General features: G+C 64.9%; 1 protein-coding gene across 1 annotated transcript in view; it reads left to right on the top strand.

Moving 5' to 3' along the window:
- Nucleotides 1–353: 353 nt before the first annotated feature.
- GPSM1 (G protein signaling modulator 1) overlaps nucleotides 354–11,102 on the top strand; it is a 20,243-nt gene continuing 9,494 nt past the window's right edge. The window contains exons 1-8 of the mRNA XM_023742648.1: nucleotides 354–574; nucleotides 1,875–2,010; nucleotides 2,873–3,015; nucleotides 3,470–3,593; nucleotides 3,828–3,943; nucleotides 4,603–4,758; nucleotides 6,050–6,158; nucleotides 7,530–7,653. Coding sequence (XP_023598416.1) covers nucleotides 354–574; nucleotides 1,875–2,010; nucleotides 2,873–3,015; nucleotides 3,470–3,593; nucleotides 3,828–3,943; nucleotides 4,603–4,758; nucleotides 6,050–6,158; nucleotides 7,530–7,653 — 1,129 coding nt within the window. The remainder of the gene's footprint in view (nucleotides 575–1,874; nucleotides 2,011–2,872; nucleotides 3,016–3,469; nucleotides 3,594–3,827; nucleotides 3,944–4,602; nucleotides 4,759–6,049; nucleotides 6,159–7,529; nucleotides 7,654–11,102) is intronic.

The raw sequence follows: 11,102 nt of genomic DNA, 5'->3' as shown, positions 1-11,102 counted from the left end.
GTGGCCACGTCACCGTGTGGCCTCTCCAGCCTCGTCCTCTGTGGGAGCTGAGGGCCTTCCCAGAGGTGTTGTGGCTGCCCAGGAGGTTGACGCGCGCCCGGGGCCTAGTGTGGCCCCTCGGCCTGTGTGGCTGGGGTTATCTGGGGGAAGGCAGGGTGTGAGGCCAGCTCCTGCCCCAGAGCTTGGCCAGAAGCCAGCCTCTGGCCAGTGCCCACTGAAGGTCTCGTGTGGTGACAGACGCGGGCCTTCACTGCTGAGGCTCTGGGCGGCAGTGGCAGACTCGGACAGGGACAGGGGATGGGGGACGGCCCTGGCCGAGGAGCTCACCAACACTGCCCCCCCTCACCCTCAGGATGGAGGCCTCGTGCCTGGAGCTGGCCCTGGAGGGTGAGCGGCTGTGCAAGGCCGGTGACTTCAAGGCCGGCGTGGCCTTCTTCGAGGCGGCCGTGCAGGTGGGCACAGAGGACCTGAAGACGCTGAGCGCCATCTACAGCCAACTGGGCAATGCCTACTTCTACCTGAAGGAGTATGCCCAGGCACTTGACTACCACAAGCACGACCTCCTGCTGGCTAGGTGAGCGGGGCCGAGCGCGGCCGGGAGCAGTGTCCGGGTGCCGGGTGGACCGGAGGGCCCTGCCCCTGCCTGAGGGCGTGTGAGGAGCAGTGTGACGCCGTGTGTAAACAAGGCACGTGTGAGTGTGTCTTTGCACCCATGGGTGACCAAGGGGTCTGTCCGTGTGTGAGCACGTACATGGCATAGGTATTCTGTCTGTAAGCGCATGTGTGAGCGTGTGTGTGTGACCGAGTATTCCGTGTCTGTGAGCACGATTGTCTCCCTGTCCATGTGCCTGCAGCGTGGGCATGACTGAGTGTTCTGCGTCTGTGTGAGTACATGCGTGTATTTCTATGTGTCTGTGCAAGTGTGCCAGTCTCTGTGACTGTGTCTGTGTGAGCGCACGTGTCCCCATGTGCCCATGTGTGCAGTGTGCCATTCTCTATGACTGTCTGTGTGAACACACACGTCTCTCCGTGTGCACGAGCGTTCTGGCCTCTGTGGCTCCGTGTGTCTGAGTACACGTGTCTCTCCATGTCTGTGTGAGCACACTCATGTCTCTCCATGTGCACGAGCGTGCTGGCCTCTGTGGCTCCGTGTGTCTGAGCACACACGTGTCTCTCCGTGTCTGTGTGAAGTTGGGAGCAGGAGAACCATCCAGAGGACGGAGCTGTTCCCAGGGCTCCGGGCTCGCTCCCCCGACCCCCTGCAGTGTTTCCTGCTCTCATTGGGCTCTCCCTGTCCCCCACGAAGCCCAACCTCCTGAGCAGGCTCTGTGCCTCCTTCCTGCACCAGCCCCGACAACCCTTCTCTGGCCTCAGGCCTTGTGCAGCTGTGCCCCCTGCCCTGGCTCTCACCCCTTTGGGCCTCAGGCTGCAGGTCTCTGCCTGCAGCCAGCCCTGACCCCCGGGTGGGGACACCCTCTGGGCTCCCACAGGCCCCTGGCACCAGCCCTGGCCACACTTCCTCCCCGCCATCTGCACCAAGCGCAGAACTGCACCTCCAGCACACCGTATGTGAGCACTGAACGAATCACCGTGAAGTTAGCTCTCCAAGACCAGGCCCGAGCCCCACGGTGGACTCTGTTCCGGGTCCCCAGCCCCAGTAGCTGCAGGCTCTGCCCAGGTCCCAAGGTCCCAAGTGGCACTCACAGCACCCCTGCAGGCGGCGCAGGAGGAGCTGAGGAGATGCAGCAAGGACGGATTGTGGGCACCTCGCCTGCCCGTGCGGCCCTGCCCAGTGGTCCCCTGGCCCGCGCCCATCCCCAGGCTGCCCTGGGCTCAGGGGCCCCTCACCCTGCCCCTCGCCTACTGCCCTGCAGGACCATTGGTGACCGCATGGGGGAGGCCAAGGCCAGCGGGAACCTGGGCAACACGCTCAAGGTCCTGGGCCGCTTTGACGAGGCTGTCGTCTGTTGCCAGCGCCACCTGGACATCGCCCAGGAGCAGGGGGACAAGGTGGGTGTCGGCCCCTCCCACCCCAATCCCCGTGGGAGGGAGGAGCCAGGACAGTCCCCTGGACCTCGGGTGACTCAGATGAGGACGGGGCCACCCAGGACGGGCGCCTGGCCACACACCCGACGCCACAGGGCTGAGACTGGCTCCCCTGGCTGGCGCCCCACCCAATCCCCCACCTACATGACCTACATGCTTGGTTTCCTTCTTCCAACCTCCCCCTGAATTCGTGGCCTCCCCGCTCTCCCCTCCTGGGGCCTCAGAGTGAGGATAAGAGGGTGGAGGAGGAGGGTGCACGGGCCGGGGGCAGGGGGCAGAGGTTGGTGACAGTGAGGACAGTGGTTACGGCAGCTGCAGCCGCGGCCCCTGGCACTGTGCTGACCTCCCTCCCTCCCTGTGAGACGAGCATCATGCTTTACAGATGAGGAGAGTGGGGCGCAGAGAGGTGACTTCAGAAGTCACAGGGCCAGAGGTGGCCCGGCCGGGCCCCAGCGTCTGGCTCTTACTCATGGGTATCAGAGGACAGGGCGGGGGCCTGGCTGTCCCCCCGGGGGGACGGAGGAGGAGAGCAGACAGGTGTAGCCTGAGTGGCCAGACTTCCCTCCTGGGACCCAGCCCCACTGCCCTGCTGTCTGTGCTGGGGGCCACCCTGGCAAGCCCCCAGGTTGGACTTACTGTGACCCTGAAGGTATAGCCTCCTGCCATCCCTCCCGTCCTGGCAAGGCAGGTAAACGGCCGCAGGGACCCCCAACACACACCTTGGGTGTGCCTTCCCCCACGAACCGCCACGTCCCCACCAGTGACTGGAGGGCTCCTTCTGGGACGTGGTGGGCACAGCCCCACTCTTCGGTGCTGCCCACTGCAGGTTGGGGAGGCGCGGGCCCTCTACAACATTGGCAATGTGTGCCACGCCAAGGGCAAGCAGCTGTCCTGGCGTGCTGCCCAGGACCCCGGGCACCTGCCACCTGATGTGCGGGAGACGCTGCGCAGGGCCTCCGACTTCTACGAGTAAGTGCGCGGGCGGCGGGTGCCCCAGACGGCAGGGGGCAGGCATCAATCCACAAGCCCTTCCTGAGCTGCTGCAGGCTGCCCCGTGCTGGGCACCCCAGGCCCCGAGCACCCCAGGCTGGCCCGGCTGCGCCCCTGCTGCACCTGTCCCCAGGGACGCGGCGGGACCCCGGCAAGCGCCCTGGTCTTCCACCTCTCGGTAACCCGCAGCGGTGGAAAGAAGCAGAGAAAGAGAGGGCACCTGGCTGGAAAGGGCCAGGGCAGTGGGCCAGTGGGTGGGAGGAAGACAGAGCCACCCCTGAAGGCGGAGCCGGGGGTGCGACGTGCAGGGCCCTTGCGTGGAAGGACGCTGGCCGCTTCCCGGCACGCCCCCAGTGGGGTCACGTGAGCAAGCCGCAGGTTGGCGTCCTCCAGCCTTGAACCGGGGCCCCGGCTCAGACAGGCCTACCCCCAGGAGGAACCTGTCCCTGGTGAAGGAGCTGGGTGACCGGGCGGCCCAGGGCAGAGCCTACGGCAACCTGGGCAATACTCACTACCTGCTGGGCAACTTCACGGAGGCCATTGCCTTCCACAAGGAGGTGAGTGGCTGGCGAGCAGGCATCGCTTGGCCTGGTGGTCTGCCTGTCAGCAGCAGGGTGGGGCTGGGCGGCAGGGATGCCCCATAGGCCCCTTACCTGGTCTGCGCTCGGTCCTGGGGCCCCTTCTGGACACAGAGACGTCAGGCCGCTAACCTGGACACAGTCCTGAGCTCAGTGGGGTGGGACCGTCAGTGGAGGCGGCCCCTCCCGGGCCTCAGTTGTCTGTTTCCTCAGCGCCTCGCCATTGCCAAGGAGTTTGGAGACAAGGCGGCTGAGAGGAGGGCCTACAGCAACCTGGGGAATGCCCACATCTTCCTGGGGCGCTTCGATGTCGCGGCCGAGTACTACAAGTAGGCAGCTCCCCACCCCACTCTGCCGTCCCAGGCGAGTGGGCCCTGAGGAGGGCTCGCGCTGAGGACGGAGGCCTGCGTATGCCAGGACCGCGTGGCCCCACCCTTGTGTGGCTGGCTGCATGTTGGGGGTGGGAGGCGACCACAGACAGCCCTGGGCCAAGGGCTCTGGGGTGCCGGTTATTGGGGGAACCACCTTCCACAGTTGCTCCTCATGTAGCTCTGGGGTGCGAGTATAAGCATCTGCCTGGCCAGAAAGGGAAACCGAAGCACGGCAGCATAGGACCGTGTGGGCTGGTGGGCACTCAAACTTGTGCCAGGGCCCTGGGCTGGCCTGCTTCCTGGGAGACCGGGTTTCTGAAATGCACCCTCTCAGGACCCCAGAGGTGGGTGCTGGCCCAGGTTCCCCATGGACAGCGGAGTCTCAGGGGGTTAGGAGCTTCCAGGTACTGGCAGAGCCTGGGGGGCAGGGGTGGCACATCTGCCTGGTCCCAGTAGTCAGGCACTGCCAGCCACCGACGGGCTTCCCCCAGTGCCCACCTTCTGCCCTGGAGTAGGGGGTCGTAAGCAGTCATGTCCTCTGGCCATGACCTGCCTGGTGGGGGACACTGGACCCTCCCTTCCTGGGAGGGGCTGACGGCCGCCTGCCCCCTCCACAGGAAGACGCTGCAGCTGTCCCGGCAGCTCAAGGACCAGGTGGTGGAGGCGCAGGCCTGCTACAGCCTGGGCAACACCTACACGCTGCTGCAGGACCACGAGCGAGCTGCTGAGTACCACCTGCGCCACCTGCTCATTGCCCAGGAGCTGGCCGACAGGTGTGTGTGCCCACCTGGCTTAGCCACGACCTGTTACAGTGGCAGAGGCCTCAGCCCTGCTCTGCTGCCAGCCAGCCCCACCCTGGGCCCCCACCTCCCATCGTCCTGGTGACAGTGGCCGAGGATTGAGTGAGTATGCGGACTGCCCTCAGTCGCCCAGCCCACTGTCCCTTTGAGAGATCTGTCTCCCCATACCCACTCCCCACTGCGGTCGAGTCGATTTTGACTCATAGCGACCCTACAGGACAGAGTGGAGCTGCCCTATAGGGTTTCCAAAGCTGTGATCTTTATGGATGCAGACTGCCACATCTTTCTCCCGAGGAGCGGCTGGTGGGTGCTAACCACTGACCTTTCGGTTAGCAGCTGAGTGCTTTTAACCAGTGCACCACCAGGGCTCTCTTCTCTCTCCATACCAAAAAAAAAAAAAACCACTCGTTGCCGTCGAGTCGAGTGGTTAAGCGCTCAGCTGCTAACCAGAAGTTCGGCAGTTCGAATCCACCAGTCACTTCTTGGAAACCCTGTGGGGTAGTTCTGCAGGATCACTATGCGTCTCCGCATACACGTGTTTAACCATCAGCCTTTATAGAAAGAGACAGTTATTCAAAGGCCTGGTTCTTCCCCAGCTGGGTAGGGGCCAGGACGAGACTCAAAGCTGTGGTCTGTGGGCCTCTCGTGGGGAGAGGACAGGAGGGGGTCTATCAAAAGGCTGCCCTGCCAGGGGGCTTAGAAAGGGCCCATAGGACTGGGGTCGCAGTGGGGTGAGCGTGGGGGTGAGAGCCGTGCCAGTCACTAAAGGGTAAGCGAGGCTGTGAGCGGGAGCCTGCCAGGCAGAGGGCGCCCACCCGGCTCTTCCCGGTCCTGCCCTGCCCGGCCCTGGCTGCCCCAGTGTGCCGGGAGGGTCCAGTGCAGCCCCGCCGGAGGCGGGGCTGGGTTACGACGGGTTCTGTTCCCTCGGGAAGGCTCTGAGCCGGCCCAGAGCACGCTGGAGCGCTTCCTTAGGGGCTGCGGGTTTGTGGAGGTCCTGGCTTCAGTGCTGCTTCAGTGTGGTCCCTGCGGCCATGGATGCCTGGTTCTGCTGATGCCCCTCAGGGCTGGGGGCCCCTGGTGACTGCTGGGTCACACAGCCTTCCTGGGGTCACAGGTGTGGGCTGCCACCTCTGTCCCTCCCAGAGTCCATCCTGAGGCCCAGGACTGCCTGCTGTCAACAGGCCCTGGCCACCAGGAGGCTGGGGGTTGGACAGCTGGCGGCTGGGGAGTGCGTGCAGGCGTGGACTCTGTTCCCTGTCTGCAGAGTGGGCGAGGGCCGGGCATGCTGGAGTCTGGGGAACGCCTACGTGTCCATGGGGAGCCCCGCGCAGGCCCTGAACTTCGCCAAGAAGCACCTGGAGATCTCTCAGGAGGTGAGCTGGCCCTGGAGCCCCACCCCTGTCCCAGGCTGCGTCTCCAGACCTCCCAGGCCCTTCCGCCCTGCCTCGTCCCCTCTGGAGTGTCCCCCACTGTCATTCCTGGGCTGGCATGGTGTGCTGCCTGGGGCCACCGCCCTCTCCTTCAGAGGCCTCATAGATGCTTTTCTGCTGGGGCTATGGCTGGGGGTGCTGTTCCTCCCAAGCCTGTGGGTGGGGGGTGCTGTTCCCCCAGCCTGTGGGGTGGGGGGTGCTGTTCCTCCAGCCTGTGGGGTGGGGGGTGCTGTTTCCCCAGCCTGTGGGGTGGGGGCTGCTGTTCCCTCAGATTATAGGGTGGGGGGTGCTGTTCCCCCAGCCTGTGGGGTGGAGACCACTCATCCCTGAAACATTAGTGTCCACTCAGGCTGACCCAAGGCCTGATTCTTCTGTCCTCCCACCCCTTCAGTGGAAGCTCCACCAGGCACCAGGCCAGGCTGGGCCACGGGGTGGCCTGTGCCCGACACCCAGGGTGGAAAACAGTCTGCCCGAAGCAGCCAAGGGCACCTTCCCTCGGGGCCAGGCCTTCCCTGGAGGCAGTCTCCCTCCTCCTTTGAGGAGAGCTGGGGACTCTGGGGCCCTCCCACCCAGGACCCTTCTGTCATCCCTGATACTGTGCTCAGGGCAGCCGACAGCAGCTGAGCCCGGCCTTCCCTCTCCTCACCTCACCCCGATCCCTACCTCCAGGAAGCAGCCCCAGTAACAAGGGCACATCTGCCTCTTGTGCCTGCTCCCCAGTCTGTCCATGCTAAAATGGCCCAGGCACCCTGGACTTCCTCAGCCCCATGTGGAGGCACCTGGGCGGAGGACCACAGGTGCTCAGGTGGAGATGGGCTCCTGGGGCTCCGGGCGAGAGGACAGGGGTGCTCGTGGGAGGAGGGCCAGCCGCCTTGTGGCTGCTGGAGCCTGCACCCCCACAGCCTTGCCCTTCTCGGAGGTGACTGAGGCAAACGGGCTTGTTCTGGGAGATGGAAGTCGCTCAGGGAGGGTCCTCACTGAGTGCAGAGCAGGGGAGAGGGAGCAGCTGGGCTGTCAGGTGCCCGAGGGACAGAGACCAGGCCCTGGGCTGAGGGAGGTGTGGCAGGTGGGCCACACTGCCTGCTGAGGGCCCCCACGTCACAGGCCGGACTACCTGAGATCCCAGCATGTCTGGGCTCTGAGAGGGGGCTCTAGGGAGCATGTGGGGCCCCCCACCCAGGGACAGACTCCACTGCTGGGGGACATAGTGATTGCCTGTGCCAGGCCAGCCAATAGGCTGGGGGGCCATCCCCTGAGAGCCCCCAGCAGAGCCTCTCCTCCTGCCGGCCCCTCATCCCACCCCACTTGATGCAGATCGGAGACCGCAACGGGGAGCTCACGGCCCGCATGAATGTGGCGCAGCTGCAGCTGGTCCTGGGCCGGCTGACTGACACAGTGACCACAGAGAAGCCTGACCTGGCCGGCTATGAGGCCCAAGGTGAGGCCGGGGGAGGGTGCGGTCGGGGCCCATCAGGCAGAGGTTGGGAGGGCTGCCTTGTGGGGGAGGGCACCAGCCCACAGAGGGGGTTCTGTCCCCAAACAGAGGAGGCTTGCCAGCAGGCAGAGCTCAGTGACAGAGGGGCTGGAGGTACGTGTGAGCATCCCAGCCCCCTGCCTGCCTCAGGAGCTCAGAGTGTGGAGGGGGGCAGACAGCATGTCCAGAGCTGGGGGCACGGACAGGCCACTGTCCCACCAGGCAAGTGCGAGGTCAGGAGAGATGGGCAGGAGAGGATGGAAATGGACGCTCAGGGTGGGAGCAGCCCCCCAGGTGTATCGCCCACATCCCTGCTGGACACGAGAAGGGAGGGGATGGCCCTCCCCGCCTCTCCCCTGCTGCTCAGGGGCCTCTGCCCCCACCCACCCTCAGAGGATTGGCACCACCCCCTCTTCTCTCCTGGCCCAGGACCCTCTCTCCAGCGGGCATGGCGGCTGGGCCTAGGGAGGGTGTCCATGCCACAGTGGGGAGGGGGGTGCTGGGAAGGAGGGAGACGCTGGGTCCTTGTGTCTTAGCAGGGAGTTGGGGGGGCAGGGGCGTGCACAGGGTCCTAATCTGGAGGCCGGCGGAGTGGCCGAGGCATACAATAACCTCATTCATGGGCCGATGCCCGTCCGTGCAGGTCAGCAGGCTGCACACAAGCACAGAACGTCCCCACAGAGCAGACAGGTTAATAAACAGGGAGGGTCGTGCTGGGCGGGAGGCCTGCTGCCGGGCCCCCACAACCCCTGGTTCCTGAGTTTGCTCCCTGCACCCGCCCTTCCCCAGGACCCTCCAGGGGGTCCCTCCTAGGCCCACCAACAACAAGGCCCAGGGAGCCGGTCCTCAAATATGAGGGTGGGTCCCAGGGACCCTTCGTGGTCCCTAGATGTGGGGGTGGGCCCTGCGGTTTTCCTTCCCTTTTCTGTCCTGTGGCAACCCGTGATCTTTACTGAATGGGGCTCCTGCCCACACCGCCCGTGGCGATTGCAGCAGACATGGATCCTGCGGGGGCTTCTGACAGTGGCCTTTGCTGGGAAGTCAGCAGCATGTGTCCCCCTAGGGTACACACCCAGAGGACAGAGTGGAGGGAGGGTGCTGAGGGGCAGAGTCCCCAGGACATGCAGGTGGGTCCACCTACTGGGTGGGGTTTCCTGAGGGAGGCGACTCTGCCGAGTGTGCCAGGTGCTCACCCCAAGTCCCAGTCTCCCGGCACTGCCCCCGGCTGGCCCCTTGGTCTTTTGGCCTGTGAGACTAGGACAACTCCCAGGCCCGGCCCCTTGGCTGGGGGACAGAAACCTAGTCCTCCTCGCTTCCCAGCAAGGGCCCAGGGGGGACGAAGTATGCTGGGCAGAGGGGCCACTGTACCCCACCCAGTTTCCACCCCACTGCCACGGGCCGCATGGTGGCTGCATCAGGGGGAGGAGGCGCTGAGCCCTGCATGCCACCCGCCTGCCCTCCCTGTGGCCCTGACTGGCCCGTGGACCTCTGGACGGGGGGTGGGGACAAGTGCCGGATCAGGAAGGGTCTCACTCTGGGGCTGGGGACCCCTGCAGGGGCGAGCAGTGGAGGAGCAGATTTAACCCAGGTCCTGATCTTAGCCTACGTGGAGGATGGGCTGAAGGGGCCAGGCAGGGACAGCATGGCAGGAAGGTTCGGGTTCTGGGTCTGCTTTGGGGGTGGAGTAGGATTTCCAGGGGGAGGCGGAGAGGAGCCAGCTGCATGTCGGGGTGGTCTATCTGCTGGGATGAGGTTCCTGGAGATGCCTGCTGGGCCTCCCGGTGGTGGGGACCAGTTGGCAGTTGGACACAAACGTCCAGACGGGGCCAGCAACAGGAACAGTGACAACAGTGTGACCGTCAGACCTGGGCTGGCCTCCTCTTGGAGGTGGGAGGGGCGGGGCCCCATTAGGGCGGGCTCTAGGCCGAGGGGCTGTTGGAACTGGCTGGATTTGGAGCACCTCAGCACCCTGTCCCAGACAGAGGGTGCATTTAGCCGGCCTCGCGCCCGGCCATGAGACGGCCCACCCCGGAGCCAGGCTTAGAAGAGCTTCGTCTCAGACGGACATTCCAGTCGCCACCTTGGCCAGGGACCCACCATGCCGTGTCGTCGTGGAGGTTCACGGGGAGCAGAAGTAGCCGGCCAGGGCCCTGGGCCCTGCTGACAAGGTGGGGAAACTGAGTCAGGCCCCCAGGTCGCATGGCAGGAGATGGTGGCGGATTTTCCCTGGGTGTGGTGAGTAGGGGATGCCCCCGGTGGGGAGGGGGCCGGGGCAGATGATGCCCACAGCCGTTTGGTTCTGGAATAGTCTCCCCACTTTTTCCCTGCCCTCAGTTTCTGCCTCAGAGCTGCCTTCCCAATCCAGGGTAGGCAGTGGGTAGCCCTTCAGAGACGGAGGGGAGCCTGGCCCTGGCCTGGCAGCATCCTGTCTCCTTCAGCCTCAAAACATGGGCTCTGGCGGGTGGCCCGAGGTGGCGCCATCTCCCTCAAAGTGCCGGCCCAAGTCAGAATGTGGCCGGCTGGAAGGAGCCACGGCAGGTGGGATGGGGTGTCTCAGGGCAGAAGCAGGACAGCACTGACTCCCCATGCCCAGGGAAGCCATGCTCTGGGGCCATTGTGTTGGGGCAGAAGGGGCTGCACACAGCTGCGCCCTGGACATGGGGCTATGTCAGCGCAGGCGGGAGCTGGCTGGCTGCCTCTTTGATCAGGCCGCCGGAACTGCCCCTTGGATGAGCTCCTGGGACATTTCTGTCCCAGGCAGTTTCATTTCTGGGCCACAACATGGCACAGTGGGTCCCTGGCCGAGGTGGTGGCTAGAATGTCCTCTGAGACGAAGCTCGTCTGAGCCTGGCTTCGGGGCGGGCCCTCTCATGGCCGGGTGTGAGCGGGCAGGCCGGAGGCCTCGGCTGGCTAAATGCACCCTCTGTCTGGGACAGGGTGCTGAGGTGCTCCAAATCCAGACAGTTCCAACAGCCCCTCAAATGGCCCAGAGCCCGGAGGCCAGGACAGGGAGAAGGGCACAGCCCCCAGCCCCTCTCTCCTTCCAGCCAGTCCTAGTAAAGCCCTAGACATCATAGGTTCAGGCGCGTCTGGGGGCCCCTGAGAGGCAGCCTGCAGCAGGGACCCCACTGGGCACCTGGGCCCAGCTGGCAGGGGCATAGGAGGACCAGCCCTGGGCCGGGCCTGAAGTCCCTGGCTCCCTACACCCCTTCTCCCCCAACCAATGACCATTTCAGGACCTGCCCCATTTACATGGAGAACGAGATGGCTCTGGGCAGGGGTGCTTGTGGCCATGCCCCACCTGGGGTCCATCAGCTGGTTCTCCTTCACATCTAGCTCCCCCTCCACGTTCTCCTTCATACACATACACACACCCACCTCTCGGCCAAGTTCTCCTTCATACACACACACAC

The sequence above is a fragment of the Trichechus manatus genome, unplaced genomic scaffold, assembly GCF_000243295.1.
Source record: "Trichechus manatus latirostris isolate Lorelei unplaced genomic scaffold, TriManLat1.0 scaffold00214, whole genome shotgun sequence".
NCBI classification, from domain to species: domain Eukaryota; kingdom Metazoa; phylum Chordata; class Mammalia; order Sirenia; family Trichechidae; genus Trichechus; species Trichechus manatus.
This window is presented reverse-complemented; position numbering and strand designations above follow the sequence as displayed.